Here is a 20,423-nt window from a genome sequence, read left to right as displayed (position 1 = left end):
TTGTGTTATCCTATAAATAGATGTGATGTTATGTTTGTGGGGGAGTTCAAACACTTTAGTAAAATTCGATACTTCTTTTTGAGTACTTCCCTTCTTAACTCTTAGAGTAAAATATAAGGGAGGCTATAAAAGTACAAGTTACAATCATTTAGAGTGTGTAGCATGTGTTTCTTGAAGCAACTCTGTATATTAAGGGAGAATGAGTGTAGAGGAGATACTTTGATCTTTTTTGGTGATATCACTCTCTTGTATTTTCATTCTTCCATGAGTTTAATGAAAATGAGTTTGCTTGTCATTTATTTTATGTCTTGCTAATTTTCTTATTTTGGATTGATGATGTAAAGTGAATGTTAAGTACTACTAAAGACTCTTGTTCTATAAATATTAAATAATGCTTTTAATATTATTCCATTCTTAATTTAATACACATAATAGTCATATGTCTAGTTAAAATATAGAGTGATGCATATCCTCTACAGAGGAATGCAAGAACAACTAGAAATATTAAGATAGGATGTTTGCATGTATAGACATAGGATGTTAAATATTATAGTTTCTATTATGATGAATTTTAAATAAAATAATATAAATTAAAAATAGAATTATTTTATCTCAAAATTAAATTTGAGGTCTATTAAAAAAATAATTACATGATTAAGATTTCATTTAAGATGACTTTATTATTAATTCTTAAATTTTAATTTAAAAAATAAAAATAAAAAAAAAACCGACCCAAATGAACCCTAATTCAGAATGTGACGTATAAAATCAAATTTATCTAAATTAGTAAATATTTTTAAAGACATTTGATATGAAATTCGATTTGCATAATTGTATTCTTTTTTTCCAAAAAAAAAAATAATAATAATAATTGTATACTATTCTTACTGGTCACTCGCCGCCTGCATCCGCTCTTCTAATCCATATATATAATAATAATCTAAAAAGTGGCCGCCTTTGCGTTCGTTATCCCCGCGGACATCGTTCCTCCATTTCCAATTCTCCTCTCATTCTGCTCCAAACTTAACCCTAGATTTCACAATCGGAACGAGATGGCAGACAGCGGCGTGGTGACGGTGTATGGGAATGGCGCGGCCTTAACAGAGCCCCTGAAGAAGACGACGACGTTCTCTGTAAAGGTAGGTCTAGCGCAGATGCTCCGCGGCGGCGTCATCATGGACGTGGTGAACGCAGAGCAGGCGCGCGTCGCTGAGGAGGCCGGCGCTTGCGCGGTCATGGCCCTGGAACGCGTCCCCGCTGACATCCGCGCGCAGGGTGGCGTCGCTAGAATGAGCGATCCAGGCCTAATCAAGGAAATCAAGCAGGCGGTGACCATACCGGTCATGGCCAAAGCCCGAATCGGCCACTTTGTCGAGGCCCAGATTCTCGAAGCTATAGGCGTGGACTACGTTGACGAGAGCGAAGTCCTCACCCCTGCGGACGATCATCACCACATCAACAAACACAACTTCCGTGTCCCCTTCGTCTGCGGCTGCCGCGATCTTGGCGAGGCCCTTCGCCGCATCCGCGAGGGCGCCGCGATGATCCGTACTAAAGGCGAGGCAGGTACCGGCAACATCGTTGAAGCCGTTCGCCATGTCCGTTCTGTTATGGGCGACATCCGCGTCCTCCGTAATATGGATGACGACGAAGTGTTCTCCTTTGCCAAAAGGATTGTTGCCCCTTATGATCTTGTCATGCAGACCAAGCAGCTTGGTCGCCTACCGGTCGTCCACTTCGCAGCTGGTGGCATCGCTACTCCCGCCGATGCGGCCCTCATGATGCAGCTTGGCTGTGACGGGGTCTTCGTTGGTTCTGGCATCTTCAAGAGTGGCGACCCTACGCGCAGGGCCAGGGCGATTGTGCAGGCCGTTACTCATTACTCTGACCCGGACATCTTGGCCGATGTCAGTGCTGGCTTGGGGGAAGCAATGGTTGGTATCAATCTGAACGACGCCAATGTGGAAAGGTTTGCCGCTCGCTCCGAATAGAGTAATATTTACGTCATATTCCCCGGCCAGCAGTTGCAGGGATAATCATTTGTTTGATTGCTTGCTAAAAAATAATCACGTTCTTCCATCCTTTCTATAGTTTTTGCTATGGCTATTATGGCTATGGCTATGGCCGAATTTTGTTTTATGGTATACTTTTGTTGTGATCATGTCGCAGAAGTTATATGCAGTTTGGAAGATCATAGGTTAATTTCCTATTATACTTTTTTTTTTTCTGTTTTCATTTCAGCTTCACCTTATGGTTTGCGCCTGTATGTGTTACTTCCTGTAGGTGCCAGTCGCTATCAATATTGCTATTATATACGAAATTAATAAATTTTCCAACCATTTCGAGAAATCCTTACAAAGAAGTTGCTTTATATTTGTTTTTATTGTATTATTTTGATTGCTTTCCGAAAATATGTGCTTTACTTTTATTTTTTTTTACCTTTTTTGGCATAACTTATTGGTTTTGATTTTGCCATGGGGATCACTTTTTTTTTTTTTTTTTTTTTTTTTTTTTTGGGGGGGGGGGGGGAATTAAGACAAACTCACAGACACATCACTTATACAAGAATCAAACCCAACATCTCTTTGTTGGCAGCCAAAGCTTCCAACTAACTGACCAAGATGAGTTGCGCCGTTCTTACCTGCCGCTTGTCACAATCTATTTATCTCTAGCATAAATCCCCTTTTCTATCCTTTTTTTTATTAACAGCATGTTTAAGATTGTTATTTTTGGCAAAATTTTAAAGAGAATATTAATAGATGACCCATTAGGACAAAAGATCACATATTAGGAGAAGGAACACTAAATAAAAAAAATTCAAAAGAAGTCACTCAATGACTTTGCGACTATTGCTTTTGGGTAACTAGGGTAAGGGTTTGATTACCAAGCAACTTGCCCACCACATAGGCAGTTCTTTTTCTAAGTATCAGTGCTCTATGACTAGGCTATCGATATTTTTATACTTTATTTCATGTTTTTTCTTACAATTTGATGCTTTGACAACCCACTTTAGTTATAACTCAAATCACAAATCAATGCAAAAATGATTAGAAAAGGTGATGTACTGTTATTGCTCATTGAAACGCCATACATGTCGATGATGCAAAATAGAGCTGCTATGACATATAGCATGGTGTAGCGTACCCTCTGCACTATTTTTATGGAGTTGTGCAGAGGTTCAAAATAACACATTATTTGTTTTATGCATAGGCAATAATTCATGGCATACATCCCCTATATCATGCTCTAATTTAATTTTGATAATTTTTAATTATAAATTAAAATTTGTGTTATTTATTATTTAGTTTTTTTATTTATAAATGGTTACTTTCTCAGTACTGTTTGGTCTCGCTTGGCTAGGTAATTGCGCACATTGCCTCGATTTACACTCTAGCTTGTCTTGGCCTTGCACAATAGGTTGAACATCTTGTCTCCATCATTCAACTTTTAAATTTTGTCTTCACCTTTTGGCCTAATCGATCCCGCACATCTTTTCTTAAGTAGGTCGCACTAAACCTACAAGCCTTTAATGTTCAACTTGCAAGCTTGAGAAAGTTTTGGCGAAGGTATTCTTTCTTGTCTTTGGTGCTAACTGCTAACTTTGATATTTCTAAATTTTATTTATTGTTCAAAATTTTTTAGTGTAAACATTTTAGCATTAGTTGCCTCTATCTCTATTAGGTATTTGAAAAAAATGTCTGATTTAGTTTAAGCCACAAAGAAAGTTCATATATGAAAATATGCAATCTTGGCAAAAGAATGCAATAATAATTGTTTTGTGTATTTTTTGTGGCAAAATGGCAAAGAGACATTTGGTTGAGGGTTTATGAAATGTTAAACCTTATATGAATTGCCCTCCATATGTGAAAACATGAAATTCAAGATTCGTTGAAGAAGAAGAAGAAGAAGAAAGAGTTGAAAGATCAAATTAATGAAATGCCACATGTTAATGTTGATGAAAGTAATGATTTTGATTTGGGGTTAGATGATGATATTTTATGTGCTGGAACATCAAAAAAATATCATACAGAAAAATCTAATACGTCTTATCAAATTTCAATGACTTCAATGCTTAAAGAACCAAGGCTCTAGATACTTTTATTATTCTAATTCTTGTTGATATGGTAAAATACAAAAAGAGATGGCTTCTGAAAGTTAGGATGAGAGAAATAAATGGTTACTGCCAGGAGGGAGATAAGAGAAAGAATAAGCCAAATATTTTGTCATGCATTGGCATTCCCTTAACTTTTGATAAGTATGGTTGCTTCTCTAGAGTAGTAGAGGCATTTGAATAATTTGGTTCTGGGATGAAATTGTTTAGCTATCATAAGGTGTCACTTAAAGAAAGAGGTGGAACACAAAGAGTAACTATTGCTATGCCATGAAGAAGATTGTCATAGACATGATTTTTTTCTTATGGCTAATGGGTGGACATCCCTCAATGAAAAGAGTTTAGTCATCTTTTTGGCAAAATATTACAAGAGGAACTGTATTATAGAGTAAGTTTACCCTAGCTCATATTAAAAGAATGTCGTAAAGATATACGAAATGTTCAACAAGTCTATGAAGAGAGTGGCTACATTGTGTCATTCAAGTGGTCACTATTAGTGCTTATAAGAATGCTCTTACAGGCTAGCGTCTCATTACAAACTTCCATTTTGTTTGTTTTATTTTGAATGGGTCAATAATTGAGTGTTTCAATGACTTCTATGTTTGAAGAGCCAATGGCTTTGGATACTTTTGTTATCTCAAATCCTATTGATGTGTTAAAATGTAGAAAGAAAGTGATTCTGAAAGATAGGATGAGAGAAAGAGATGGATGCTGTTAGGAGGGAGATGAGAGAAAGAATAGCCCAAATATTTTGTGGTTAGATGTATGATGCTGGTATTCACTTCAATGTTGATAAGCATGATAGTTTCTCTGCTGTAGAAGAGGCATTTGGATAATTTGTTCCTAGGATGAAATTGCTTAGCTATCATATGATGTTCCTTGAAGAAAGAGGTGGAACACACATAGTAACTACTGCATTGCCGTAATGAAGATTGTCTTAGATATGGTTGCTCTCTTATAGTTAATGAGTGGACATCCTACAATAAAAAATGTTTTGCCAACTTTTTGGACGAATATTCCAAGAGGAACTATATTATAGAGGTAATTGACACAAATTCTTATTCAAGGAATGTCGTAAAGATATTCAAAATGTTGAACAAGTTTATTGAAGAGATTGGACCACATTTTATCACTCAAGTGATAATTTTAGTGTTTCTGAGAATGTTCTTGCAGGTTAGTGACTCACTACAAACTTCCATTTAGTTTAAAGTTTTATTTTGAATAGGTTGATAATTATTGTTGAATGTGTCTTAATATTTTTATAGGAAAGTTGTTGATGGATAAATATTCACATTTATGTTGGACTCCTTGCATAGCTCATTATTTGCATTTAATAGTGTTATATATTTTTAAGATATAATGACTAGGTCATGCTTTGAGAAGGCAATTGTGGTACATAGTTTTATTTATTCAAGATCTCGATTGCTTTACTTAATGAGGAGATATAAAAATCAAAGATCACTAGTCAATGCTGCCAATACTAATTTTTCTAGTATTTCTTGATACTACAATGTTTTCATCTGCCACATGCATTTGAAAAAAATGTTTACATGCAAGGAGTTCATGTTGGATCCTAATTCCAAGGAAGCTAAGGCAAAGCAAGCACAACAAACCATCTTGAAACAATCCTTTTGGAATAATGTGGTATACAACCTCAAAGTAGGCTGCTCTTTGTTGATTGTCTTTAGATTGGTTGATGAAAAAAAAAAAACCTCCAATGAGTTATATATACAAAACAAACAATGGTTAGGGCTGATAAAATAATTATTGTACGTTTTAATAATAGTAATAAGTGGATGCAAAATTTTAAAATTATTGATATAAGATGGAAATTACAACTCGATCAAATTTTGCATGCAACAAAACATTTTTTAAATCTTAAAACTTTTACAGTACCATGATGTTGCAAAAGATAAAAAAATAGTAGATGGATTATATGCATGTATTGGAAGATTAGCTAAGAATTTCGAATTGTCGATGAAGAAATTAAATTAGGAATGAGTTGAGAGAGTATATTAGCAGTGAAGGAATTCTTTGGCATAATTCCAACTGTAAGATAGAGGGTAACTCAAGCATCAACTAACATGATTTTAGTAAAATTATGATTAGTATTGACTATTGAATGATATTTTGATATTTAACTAATAATTGTTCAATACTTCTAGATGATAGGTAGCTAGCTTATGACCAACGATTTTGACACATTCAAGGTTTTGTAATTGAAGTGTGAAGCCAAACTTCTAGTTCATCTAGATTTGAATGTAATTTGAGTATATTTGAACATATAACTACAAAATAAAATATTGTATTGATTATCATCATGAAACTTTATAATTTAGTAATTTTAATTGTAGCTTCTTAGTAAAAGAAGCTGTAAGATAGATCATGGCTTCCTAAAAGATTTAGTTTATATGAAATATAATGTGGACTTGATTTGTATATACAACCATTGTGGCGTTATTGATCACATCTCTTTAAATGATATTAATTATGCTAATGAGTCTTTGATTGAAAAAATGGATGATGAATCAGTTGAAGATGATGATTGTTATATGTGAGGAGGATTTGATATAGAGAGTACCGCTGCAAAATTCACTGGTGTTTATGAAAGAAACTATAATATTTGAGAACAATCTAAAAGCAAAGAGATGGAATGTTCATCTAGGATTAATGTTTTTGCAGCTGAACATGAAGATGTTGAAGGTGATGAAGAATATAATGATTTCGAAGGTGATGATGCTGATGAAAGAAATGATGCTTTTTTGACTTATGATGATAATGATTCTCAAAAAGATTGATTGAATTTCTTATAAAAGTATTTAACTTGGAAACATAATTGTAATATTTTGAATTTCAAGTGGATGGATTGTTGAGCGCATAAACTTAAGCATTGCTATTTTTTAATAATATTATTATTATTATTATTATTAATTTTTTAATTTGATAGTTTTTCATATTTATCTATATTTTATTCATAATATTTAATATTTTATGCTATCTTTAAAATAGTGTGTATTGCGCCATGTGCTTTGCTTTATGGCTCTAAGGGGATTTTTACACTATAGCGTGCAATTCGTCATTAACATTTATGCGCAACACTACATGCTAGTCACCACCTTCCTTACTAGCAAAACTGCAACACACTAATCTTTGATCTCTTGCCATTCCCCATCCAAATGAGTACACCATTGTTGCGCCCTTTACTCCGCATTGCATCATTTGCAGTCATTTATGCCCTCATCTCCCTCACTCACAACCCATTTGTCACAAATTGTATGAGATGAGGTGACATTGCATTGTGCGCAGCCAAAAGATGCGTCCACACTCTTACATTGCCAACTAATTCTTGATGCACCCTCGTTTGTGTTCTTATGCCTCATTCTTCACATCCTTGCCATTCGTGTTTCTCTACCTCACACTCCTACTATTTAGCATTGATATGTTGTTCCCATCTCATACTCTTGCATTGATATGTTGTTCCCACATCATTCTCCACTTTTTTTGACCAATGAGACACTCCACCATCATGTCAATTGCTACCTCGATATCCTCTTCATGGCCAATGCTCATCACCACTCTGATCTGATTCGTCAATTTCTTTTTGGATTGCTGTCTCTGCATGCGATGACGGATGAGGTCAACAAAAGCTTGAAGTGGCAAAATTAACATTGGCAGACATTGTGTTTATTTTATTTGTTCAACTATGTTATAAGATCAAGTATCACTTTCATTAACTTCAGGCTAATATTTTAGAAGAAAATTCATTTATCATTGTGTTGAAATCACGCTACCGCTTTGCTTAAACTCATTGCTACCCCTGCCTATGCTATTTATCTTTTGCATCCAACCAATCTCGCTTGCTTTTCTGTTTACCAGCTTTTGAATTCACTAGTACCATTGGAAAATCCACTTTACTTTGGGATTGTCTGATTTAAGCTACTGATGCACCTCAACTTACATTGTGTTCTTTGCTTTTAAGTTGCAGTTTTCATCTTCAGTTGGTTAGTGCAACCCCCACATCAACCCATATTCACTACCCCAAAAGATGCAACAACCACCAAGCAATCTAGCGAGCTCGATTGATTAGGATTCTAAAATGATCATTTTTACGTTGTTTGTTTCCTGGTTGCTTTTACTTCCATAAGGGAAGATTGACAACATATCTACATTTTTTTCACACACATTTCTTGCTATAACATGTGTTGCAATTTATTGGTGGCGAGAGTATAATAAATGTTTCTCAAGCAATGCTCCTTAGCACTTAAAACCACTCAAAACCAAGATTTTTATGGATCTCAGTGCACTATGTTTTTATCAATCTTTGATTTTAATTTATGCATGATATGATGACAAGATCCAAAATTTTCTTAAAACTTAACATTCAAAGTGGTTACCATTAGATTCATCTTCGATTGAGCAATAAATAAAAAACCACTTTTAATAAATTTGAAGGTTTATATGAATGCTAATATGTATTCTAATTTATCTAATTATCCTAGGACATTTATGCGAGTCATTACTCCTATTTTGAGATCATAGGGAAGCTTCCCTACGTCTCTTTTGATGATATCATGTTTTTTAGTTTGCTGAAAGCAATATTTACAACATCACCACCTTGTACTAGAAACACTTCTTACTGAGAAATTATACCTCAATTTAAAAAAGTGTGCCTTTATTGCGAATGGTGTGCTTTGCCACTAGGGGCACTGCACGGTGAAACATCTATTTGTTTTACCATTCGATCATGGTACCTTAAAATAATTTCAATTCCAATGAAAGTTAAAATGCTAAACATTCAAAATGGGTCTTTTTTCTTACAAGAATATACCTTTATTGTTCAATGTAAGACTGGCGGTCACAATTAGACGCTTTCATCCTCTCTTGTCGATCATTTATGTTAAGATGTCTGGTTTTCTTATACTACAAAATGTGTTGCCCCTCTTGCCGTAACTTTCATTATATTTTTCAATGTGCTAACGATTGGGTAACCTCACTCAACTCTGATTACAAATATTTATTTAAAATCTTCTTACTCTGTATTCCTCATACTTCCGGTTATGAATTTCTAATTTAAGGATTATATGTTGGTGGTTTAGCTAAGTGTATAAGCCTGAAAAAAAATCAGGAGTCTTGTCTGTACTTGCATTTACTGTCCCTACATCAAATGTGATGTTGATCTTGTAATAAGTCAATTTCATACTTGTCACTGGAGTAAAGCTGTTAAACAATGTATTGGATTTTATACTCCATTAGGGCATCTCCAACCGAAAAACTCATTTTTCACTCCAAAATACAGTAATATACCAAAATGCAGTAACTTGTCTCCAACCGAACTCCATTTTCTAACACATAAAAAGAATATTCATAGTATATTCTTTCTCATACTTCATTTTATATAATTTTCGAATTAAAAAAAAAACAAATGGATGGCATCGAACTGTTCACCTGCGATGAATTAGCGTCAAAATTGCCGCTCGGTTGGAACGACGGAAGAATGGCAAACGGTTATTTGCCATTCCATTAGAGATGCCCTTACTCATCCTTGAGAAGTCATGAACTAAATTCTACATGGGCTTTCATAAGTTTATCTTGAATACCTCAAGAACATGATTTTATATTTGTTGTTGTGGATAATTTGTGGACTTATTTCATACATTTTTTTGAAAATATCTGATGCATCAATCATCATACGTTGATTCTATTGAAAAATCTTTCAAGTTCACGGGTTACCTAAGAATGTTATATGATCTCAATCTTTAATATATAGGACAATTTTTGCAGTCTGAAAATTATTTGGCATTACGCAAAAATGCTCATTGTGCTTTCAGCCAAATTGGTGAATCCATGCTTAGGGAATTTAGTAAGATATTTGGTTGGTGATGGTCTAAGAACGCGGGACCTAATGTTACTGCTGAATTTGATATTTATAGTTGTGCATCACACTACTAATATGTTCCGTTCAAAATTTTATATGACTTGAAACTTAAAATGCCTAAGATATCATTATTTTACACAAGCATACATTATAGTCACATTAAGGTGTTTCATTTATTGAACATGTAGAGTATATACGATTAATGAAATAACCAATTTGGTAGAAAAATAAGTGATTTTAGCAAAGGAGAATTTATTTTGGTACATATTAAATCAGAGTGTTTTCGAAAAAAAAAATCCTTCAAAAAACTCCATGCATGCCCAGGTGTAGGTCCTTTCAAAATTCCAAGAAAGTAAGCTCTAATGCATACTTTAATTGACTTCCCTCGTGAAATATATATTATTCCTTCGTTAAGCATTAAAGTTATATTGCCATATGAATGTACTTTTAAATGTTTTATACTCATATTAAAATATGTTCAACGATTTGAAGATTTATCATAACTAAAATTTAATTAGAATTTCCTAACTCTATTTTTTTTTCCATTCATGTTATTTGCAAGTGGGTGAAGGGGGAAAATGGGCAATCATTCTAATTGTTTATTGATTGGTTGAAAATAGAAATCATGTTTTGGGAAAATAATGATTTAATTTGATTATTTTTGTATAAAAATTAAGTCATTATTTTTGAGAAACTTTGAAGATGTTTGTAAAATTTAGAATGTTTGTGTGCTAGAGTGTTCATGTTAGTAGAAATAAAAAATAGTTATGTTAGCATTATATAAAGATTTAGCACGCATATATAATTCGAGATCAACTCATAATAGATACAAGATTTTTATGTGAAAATTTAGAATAGGAGAAAACCGCAAGGTCTGTAGTTGAATTAATTTCATTGGTGTGTGTTGTAGATTACAAATGTTTTATTTTTATATGACTGGAGAAGACATTTATATGATTTAGTAGACATGAATTATGGATGATGACTACTTATATGATGGAAGTTATAGGAGCTTTGAGTTGTTGAAATTGTCTTTAAGAGATGGTTGATAGTCTGCATGATTGCTTTCCTTAGATGAGAGAAAATTAGAGACCAAGAATACTAGCATAAGTCTTGGTGGTGATGTCCGGCATCGATGTTGATATCATTTTATGGTGTTGGCATTGTTGGTGTGGTAGGTAATGACCTTGTTGTTGATGCATGTGTTGGGTTTGATGTTGATGACAAGTGTCAGTTATAGTAGCGATGAAGGGCTGTGGCATTGGTATCAATTTCATGCATTAGTCTTGTTAGTGATGACATACGTTGATATTGTTAGTGATAGCAAGCACTAGAGTTCTTCTATGTACTGTGTTTGATCTTATTAACGATGGCATGTATCAGCATTAAAATCGACGATGTGTGTCGGTTTTGGCATCAAGGGCGTACTTAAAATAAATTGTTGATGACATGCATCGATGTTAGTGTCCATGATGAGCATCACCTTATTGTCGATAGTGTGCAATTGACATTGTTATTCCCTAGACATTTAACTGCTTTCATGATATTGGATTCTTCTAGTTGAGATGCTCATTTTGACTATATATGTGTAGGATTTCGAGATCATGTGGTCCCTCAAATAATATCATGAAGTATTCAATTATACTTTTGAGTACTTGATTTAGAATTTTTTGGATTGAAATCAAGGCACTGTTGGTGTTGTTTGGTTTGTTTCATTGAAAAATTCATTTCGACTATATGCTTGCTTAAAAGTAGAATTGGGATGATCCAAATTTAATTTTAAAAGTTTCTAATTCAAATATTATGTCAAGATTCACTACTGGTCAGATGAATTTTTTGATTATATCAAGAATAATATTATTTTTAAGTACATCCTGCCCAATAATGAAATCTCATAAATTTTTATTATTTTGTATGATATTCTTTTATACTTCAAGTAGCCAAAGTAAGCCTGAGAGGTAATTCAAGTATTCCAAGTAGAAGCCTAGGGTGAAATGATTCGCAGCTGAGTGACTGTCAGAGAAAATTATTTCTTCAATATTATGAATTTAGGTCATTTCTTCAGTATTATGAATTATGAGGGGACTGTCAGAGAAAATTATTTCTTCAATATTATGAAGTTTTAGGAGTTATTTTTCATCATTCTCTCAAAAAACAATATAAACCTCAGCGAATAAAGGAGCTCAGCATGCAAGTGGATGGCCGATTGAGCGTGCTCTTTGTACTCTTTCTTTGAACAATTCATCATTCATGTTTAATGAGCTCCTCCAAGTTTCTTATAGAAAACTGTGTAAAAATTTTCGTTTAGGGATTTTGTCTGAGAATAGTGCCAATGTGGGAGGATAACATTCCATTTGCATGTAAATGATTTAAGAGTCTTCCGACGGGGTTTGTGTCATGTGGTGTGCCATCACCTCAAACTCAAAGTCTCTCTTTTCCTTCCTCATGAAGAAATCATGAGTTTGAAGTTTTTAAGGCCAGTTTGTTTCAGTTTATATGTTTGTAGGTGATTTGATATGGACATTTCTGTGCCTACCCACATACTTCATTGCGCCAAGAATGCTAGACATTGGTGTCATTAGAGTATTGGATGGGTTCTTTAAGATATTGTAGGAGGGGGATACTTGTCAAATGCTGATATAGGCTTCGTTTGGGGCGGCTTTTTTATTGCTTCTTGAAGCAATTTTTTAGTACAACAACAACAACAACAACATCAAGCCTTTATCCCACTACGTGGGGTCGGCTACATGAATCCTTTTTCTCCATTGTGTCCTATTATTAAATTTTTGATACTAAAAAACTGCTTCAAGAAGCAGTAAAAACGCCGTCCCAAATGAAGCCATAGTCTGTGTTGAATTGCAATCATACTATCAATATACTATATCATGTAATTTGATACAGGAAAAGGGTATTTCAAAATCAATTGGCTTTTCTTCTCAACTTTATCTTGTCCCTTGTTTTTCACTGTTAGGGGCTGATTCAAAAACTATTGGATGATGACAAAATCATTAAAGATTGGCATTCCTATTTCGATTCAACAACGTACCAAGAGTTTCCTGATGTTGGGGAAATAATTGAAACTTCGCCTTGGAATCAAAAGGATTTCTATCGGCACGATCTAATTCATTATTGGAAATCAATCTTGAACCTGCCGTATCATACCTTTTTTTGGTATACGAAATAGTGAATTTTACTAAATTCAGATGAAATCACGATCCACTATTCATAGGAATAGTAGGTTAGGAGTTGCCGGTGAATTACTATCCACCTTTATCAACCAAATTTTGGTGCTAGTGTTGACCTCTTTTTTGAGTGTATCTCTATCCATTTTCAAAGGCAAAGTGCGTTCTGTGTTGATCGAAACAAATACTTCCACCTGGATGCCTCAGGTTTCGTTTGGGATGGCTTTCTTCGTGCTTCTTAAAGCGGCTTTTTAGTTAAAAAGTTAAATTTTTTGTACTAGAAAGTCGCTTTAAGCAGTAAGAAAGTCATCCCAAATGAAGGCTCACCCGACAAGAATAACCCAGAAATTACACAACCCACATTGCCAACCTCTGAAAATCTATACCCGGAGATTTGTCATGATGCCTTGGATAGCCAACCAACGTTGCATGCATCACACTCTGACCAGCAATAACATTCAAGTCCTTATTGACAGTAGTTTGATATATACTTTCATTCAACAATGCCTAGTGGAGCGTCTACATTTACATGCTAACACCTGCTTTACATGTCTTTCTCGAAAATGACGAATAATTAGGGTGTAATTGCAAATGTTGTTATACTTCACTATTGTTATATTTTCATCAATTTACATTAGAGTTCTTTGTCCTTCCCATACAAGGGTTTGGCAATATCTTAGGCCTAAAGTGGCTTCAATAGTTAGGTAATATCCTTACTAGTTATATAACCTTAACAAGGAGTTTTACATGGTATGGTACACCATTGATCTTAAAAGGGGATTAGACCATGCAATTAGATCATAGTCCATGTGGGCAACTTCTGAATTTAAATACTGAAGGATTCATTGTTTCTTGTCAAAAAATCCTAGCAGACATAAGTACACCTCAAAAATCCATCACCTTAAACACAAATCCTGAATCATTCATCGTAATTAATATTTTTTCCGACCTTTTTGAAGAACCCAAACAATTACCCCCACCTTGTGACGATGGTCACATATTCACCTCAAAGAGGGTACTAATCCGATCAATGTTTGACCATATAGGAATCCACACTTAAAAGAAAAATCACATTGAAAAACTTGTTTATGAAATGCTTTAATCCGCCTAAGCAACACCCCTTTTTTATACTGGTCTTGTTAAAAAGAAAGAATGGACTTGACGTTTTTTCGTTGACTACAAACTATCGAATTTCTAATAGATTTGCAATCCCTACGTCGATGAGATGATTGATTGGCTCCATTGTGCTACAGTTTTGTTTAGATCTATGTGTGAGCTATCATCAAGTTCACATCGCGGCATATGACATTTTCCAATATTACATACCAAACCTATGATGTCCAACATAAATTCATTTTGATACCACACGGTTTGCTTATTGCATCAGCTACATTCCAAACTATTATGAACTTTATCTTCAAACTATTTTTGTGCAAGTTTGTTATCATCTTCTTTGATGATATTTTCCTTTTTAGCGACTCCATTCATTCCCATTCGAATCATTTGCACTCAATTTTCAAGAACAATGTCTTTCGCCTATAGCATTTCAAATGCTTGTTTGAACAATCATATTGAATATTTGGGGCACAATGTATTTGTTGCAGACATTAAACCAAACAATAATAAGTTACATACCATCATTGCTTGGCTCAGCCACATACCCCTAAAAGTTCTTTGTAGTTTCCTCAGCTCCGTCTGGTTTTTCAGCAAGTTCATTCGGGGATTTGCTACAATCGCCACCCCACTCATAATAGCTTCACTCCAGTGTAATAACTTCTACTAATCCCATGCTCCAATGTAATTCAAGATATTTAAACAAAGCCTACAAACTACCCCCAACTATTCATTTCAAGACGAATTGCTTCATAAGAAAGGCCAAATCATTTTTCCAGCTTGTTCTTGTCTCAAAAATGCCCTTCTCAAACACTACCACACCATATTAATTGGCGGCCATGATGGTTTAAAAAACAGGCTATCGCCCAGCCAGGAGCATTATAATAGCCCAACCTTCAACATGACGTCCATGACTTCATTGACACTTTCAAGCCAGGGAGTGAGCTAACATTCAGCAGTTAATAAGTAATGTTATCAAACTCAATTACAATGTAACGAAGATCAATATGCATGTTTTAATATGAGACTGAGCAACATATAACTAAAAAGTAAACCATTTAATGTCATTAGGGGTGTCAATTTCGGGTCATAGGTCGGGTTCAGATCGAACCAAAATTTACCCGACACTATTCGGGTTAATCCGAACACGACCCGCTTTTGCAAATGGGTCTGTTTTTCGAACTCAAACCCTACCTGCTTCGGGTCCTGGTCAACCCAACACGACCCGAATGATCCGATGCCAACAAAAAATGGGTCAATCTCTGCTTTTCGGGTTAAAACAGGTCAATCTCGGGTTGTCGGGTCAAATGGGTTTTTAGGTAAAAAACGGGTTAATTTCGGGATGGTTTGCTTGAATGTTTTCCTTGTAGGATGGGAGACTAATGATCAAGAAGATGAGTATTGACATTTGTAGATATCATAGGGTATTGACATTAGTCTTGATGTTGGGCGTCTTATCTTAATAACAATGATATTTGTTGACAACGGATGTTGACGTCAGTGTTGATGGCGTGTGTGGCTCATGTGAGAGAAATGCAGTGGGTGTCAATTTGTGGAGCTATTATTCTGTCCGGATACCGGACGGTTCCCCGAGCGCGGTACATTTTTGAGGTGACGTGGCGTATTTTTATTGGTCTCTGGACACCATTCGAACTCCACATAGAATAATAAATACAATTTGTGGGGATGATGGTTGCTACCATTTCTCAAATTCAGATTTCAATTCTATTGCTCACCTGTGAATTTTGTTACTTTATTGATCATATTTTATACAAATTCATATATATGTAGATTTGGAAAATTTTTTACTCTGTATCAGATTTCAATTCTATCGCTCACCCCATTACAATCATGATCTCATTTCAATTGCTTGCATCTTGTTGTGATCAGGATTTTCCTTCAACTATGCTTATCTAGTCATTATCGCAATCTCTATTTGATTGTGTGTGGGGGTGTAAACGAGTCGAGTCGAGTCACGTTTAGACCCTTATCGAGCTTGGCTCGTTAGTTGGAAAGGAAGCTCAAACTCGAACTCGAGCTCGAGCTTGTATCACTGTGAACGAGCTCGAGCCGGCTCGCGCGCCATGGGCGGAATTTTTAAATTTAGGCGGGATTTTTAAAGATTAGACGGGATTTTTATAAATTAAACGGGATTTTTAAAACTTAGTCAAAATTTAGAAAATAAATATGAAATGCTTAAAATTTAAATAAAACTTAGGATATTTTTATTAATTTTTTTAATATTTAAATTTAATAAATAAAATAAAATTATTTTAAAAATATTAATATTTGTTCGAGCCGGCTCGCAAGCTCACGAGTAGAGTCGGCTCAAGCTCGAACTCGAGAGCTCGATAAGTTCGGCTCGCGAGCCCATAAATGAGTCGAGCTCGATCCAGCTTGCGAGTCGGCTCAGCTCATTTACACCCCTAATTGTGTGTATCGCATTGTGGTCTGGATTTTCATTATATTGTGTATTTTGTCATAATTGTGATGCCCATCTAACCATGGGCTGTCTTATATATTTATTTGATCATGCACTTCTCACAAAAATGGTTATATTTCGCATGTCTTGTTGTGATTACAATCTTAGTTAGATCGTGCTTTCTCAACTCAACCTTGATCTCCATTTGATCACACGCATCTTATCGGGGTTGTGAACTTGATCACTTGGGTTGGCTCGATCAAGTTTAACACATCTTTATTAATTAATTTTGGCATATCAAATTATTTCAAAAAAAAACTTAATAACATTTGTTTTAGGGATTGGCCAAATTATATTATATTAAATTTCTGAATTAAATATCGATTAAAATATTTTAAAGTTTAAAATTTAAATTGGTTAGTTTCAGATGAGTTAAGTCCCCCTTAATCTCACACCAACTCATACATTTAAGAACTGCTTAAGCCTCTCTCTATCTCTCTCTTTATAAAAGCCTCAAGTTTAATATTAGTAAATTCCTAAAAATTGTCTAAGGGCGCGTTGCGGCATTGAGTCTACTAGGTGTTGCGGCGCCAGGGTCTTCGGTTTTTTGGAATTTAGGTGAGTGGAGTGACGTTGGGGTCTTGAGTACGGTCACTCCGACTGCTGATGCCCGCCAATTACCATCCCTTCGTTCTCCATCCCCAGTCGACTACGGTCCTTCCAATCACTATCGCTCTACTACGGTACTATTGATTGAACGAACTTGTAAACACTCTCTTGGGAGAAACTCTTATATCACTAGATTCTTACAACTCTCACCATGCAACATGCTTTATATGATGTATATTTACTACATCTAGCTAAGGCCTTCCCTCCAAGGAAGGACCTCTTTTGTAATCAACAATAAAAACTATTAGAACCATTTTAACTAAGTTAGGTCCCATGTTTTTTTTTTTCATTTTCAGGATTTTCCACGTGAAAATCTTAGTGTCTTTTTTAACTCTTGCATCTCTCTCTTTTATCAGTCTGTGTGTTGAATCTTCGTTCAAAGCTAAGATGTTAAATTTCTTATTTCTCTTCCGCCGCAAATGTTCCGGTATGCAACGAAGATAATATGAATTATGATTCCATGAAAGTGGTATTGTTCAATTTCTTATGAGGGTTGAAGTGTGCAAAGACTTTGGGAAGGTAGTAGGGATGTAGTTTAACAAAAAAAAAAAAAAAGAAGATAAAATAATAGATTAGGATTTGCAAACTTTAACTATGATCGGTTCACAAATTAATCCAAAAGTTGGCATCATCAACTCCTTATGGATAAAATTTTTATTAAGATATAAGAATATAAATAATACATGAAGTGTAAAAGAGATACAAAAATTCATAAGAAAATAATTCAAAAATTTTCTTTGAAAATTTATCTATAGGCTACAATGATAGCCCTTCAAGATATCTCCCTATTTGAAAAAAAAAATAAAAAATTCTTGAATCATTTATTTGGGCGGTTTAATTTATTCCAAAATAAATATTTATATTAAAAATATTCTCTCAAAACCTCGCATAACTAGTCACTATATTTCTTAAGCAAAATAAAATAAATTATAATGAAAATTAGCCTTTGAAATTGGTCTTAGTGTGATCACTTGTCCTGCCTCTCTTAGTCTCTTATATCAGAGAAATTATTAGGTGCGGAGTGTAGACGGGGAGAACCGTCCCCACACTAGTATAAAATCCAGCTAGGTACCATTCGGTACCACTAGATACCGCTTGGTACCTTCTGTGTGTGCAGACGGTGCTCCCCCGTCTGCACTCCGCACCTAATATTTGAGGCTTATATCAACTTATCTTCTTTAACAAACAAAACACCTAATTCAAGTTACTCAAGCTTCCAAAACTTCCCACTTAAATTTATTTAGAGGCTATTTGTTACGACATATGTTGAGTGTAGAGTAAAAAGAATAAGTTTTTTAATTTTTAAGTGTTGATTGAAATAACATTACAAAGTAAATTTAAGAGGAATTTAGAATATCTTATCTAGTTTCTTTTTAGCATATTCAAAATTTTTCTAAATTGAACAAATTCAAAATACAGTTGCTCTCATAGCATTTATGACCCTCAAGCAAGACACCGTGACTATTGAGAGCCCTCATGACTTCACCTCTCTTCTTAGCGCTATGCCATTCGCCTTACGCATGACTTTCTGATCAATCATTAACTTTATGAGTTCATCTTGCACTCAACCCTCCGCACTCTATCATAAGTGCAATTTCTTAACTTGCTTCTGCCATCATGACTGTCACCACCCTCTATCCATAGGACAACTTTGCACTTCCACGTTGTGACTCCTCAAGAGCCCTCATATCTAACATGTGACATTGCCCTCCGCCCCAGTGGCCTCATGCAAACCTTTCAACAATTATTGCCTTAGCAGCCCTTGAGCTCACCACTTGTTGGAACCTACAGTGTCCTACCCTCGCCTCTAATGGCTCTACCAGCCCTGGTCTTATGTCCAAATGTGTATTTCTATGTTTTTGAATTTCATGGAAAGAATCTTTATATTTTAGGGATTTTTACATATATATGACACTTAAAAGTTTCTTATTTACTCATCTAATACCTAAAGTTGTCTATTTACACACCTACCACTTAAAAACTACTTGCCTATCTAAAATACCATTCCGTCTTCCTTACATCAAAACTCGCACGACGTTGGCTTCTTCGCTTGGCAACTCTCCCATTCGGTCTTCCCATTTCTTCGTCTAGGGTTCTCTCTTTGCTCGGCATCTTCGTTTCGTCTTCTACATTTGTCCGTCTATAGAAATTAGACAAAAGATATTTCTCCATCTATGTTTGAAAAATGTTATCCCCATTTCTCTGTCTAGAGTTCGTTCTTTCGCATTGGCGGTTTCTCAAAATTTTTTTGAGAAATATGTAAGAATCTCAGTTTGAAATCTCGACATCGTTGTTGTCTTCTACATTTCTTTTTCGCTTGGCAAATCTCATTTTCGGTATCCGATTTTGTGCGGGTCTTGTGTTTCTGTTAATTTAGTTCTTAAGTGAATTGGTAAGAGCATGTTGTTGTCAAATTGGCATTTTGGATATACTGATGTTTGTTGAATAATTCCTTTTGAACCTTATTGTTCTGTGACAACAACCTATTTATGCCAAATCTATAGGTGGATGTGATTTTAATCTTCTAACTGTGACAAGATGGAATGTAAGCAATGCAAAAATGATCTAAAAACTGATGCGTAAAATGATGTAGGTGGAATTAATTGTTTCTGATGATTAAAATCTTCACAAAACTTATGTCTTTTGTCTAATTTCTATAGAATGAACTGATGTCAAAATATCTGTTGCGCACCAGAATTACAAAAAAGTTGCAATTGTGTGAATAACTAGATTACATAAGCAGAATAATTTATGTAGAACCATCTGATGTCAAAATCTCTTCGAACGGGAGATCGAAGACGTCAAAAGCTTTTGCCCCAATGAGGCTTTCTGGAATGACGGATCGAGGACGATCAGACGGGAGGCCGATTACTAAAGCTCACACCACACATCGAGCGATTATACTCTGTCTGGATGTTCGTTCAAAATGGAGGTGGGCAGCATTTCAACAAGAACGAAGACGAGTTTCTGCGTTCGACGAAATAGAGAAGATGAGCAAACGCCAAACGAGCCACTCAAACAAGAGGAATGGAAGATAAGTTTCGCGTGCGA

The 20,423-nt window shown here is 35.0% G+C and overlaps 1 protein-coding gene across 6 annotated transcripts; it reads left to right on the top strand.

Moving 5' to 3' along the window:
• Positions 1 to 943: 943 nt before the first annotated feature.
• Positions 944 to 16,016, top strand: LOC110108833 (probable pyridoxal 5'-phosphate synthase subunit PDX1.1). Of its 6 annotated transcripts, none has more exons than XM_028698144.1 (2): positions 944 to 1,969; positions 8,097 to 8,359. In XM_028698144.1, the coding sequence occupies exons 1-2, from the start codon at positions 1,053 to 1,055 to the stop codon at positions 8,179 to 8,181; spliced, it is 1,002 nt and encodes a 333-aa protein (XP_028553977.1). In that variant the 5' UTR covers positions 944 to 1,052; the 3' UTR covers positions 8,182 to 8,359. The 6 variants fall into 6 exon arrangements, with proteins under 6 accessions (XP_028553977.1, XP_028553976.1, XP_020695323.2 ...); XM_028698143.1 differs by having other exon boundaries at positions 8,091 to 8,359; XM_020839664.2 differs by lacking the exon at positions 8,097 to 8,359 and adding an exon at positions 15,652 to 16,016 and having other exon boundaries at positions 945 to 1,969.
• Positions 16,017 to 20,423: the final 4,407 nt, after the last annotated feature.

This window comes from Dendrobium catenatum, unplaced genomic scaffold, assembly GCF_001605985.2.
Source record: "Dendrobium catenatum unplaced genomic scaffold, ASM160598v2 fragScaff_scaffold_1056, whole genome shotgun sequence".
Lineage (NCBI taxonomy): Eukaryota > Viridiplantae > Streptophyta > Magnoliopsida > Asparagales > Orchidaceae > Dendrobium > Dendrobium catenatum.
This window is presented reverse-complemented; position numbering and strand designations above follow the sequence as displayed.

Coding starts and splice junctions, on each gene's coding strand:
- LOC110108833 (XM_028698143.1), top strand. CDS start 1,053: ATGGCAGACAGCGGCGTGGTGACGGTGTATGGGAATGGCGCGGCCTTA. Junction 1,970..8,090: donor AACGACGCCAATGTGGAAAG/GTTTGCCGCTCG, acceptor TTTGCTTTTAAG/TTGCAGTTTTCATCTTCAGT.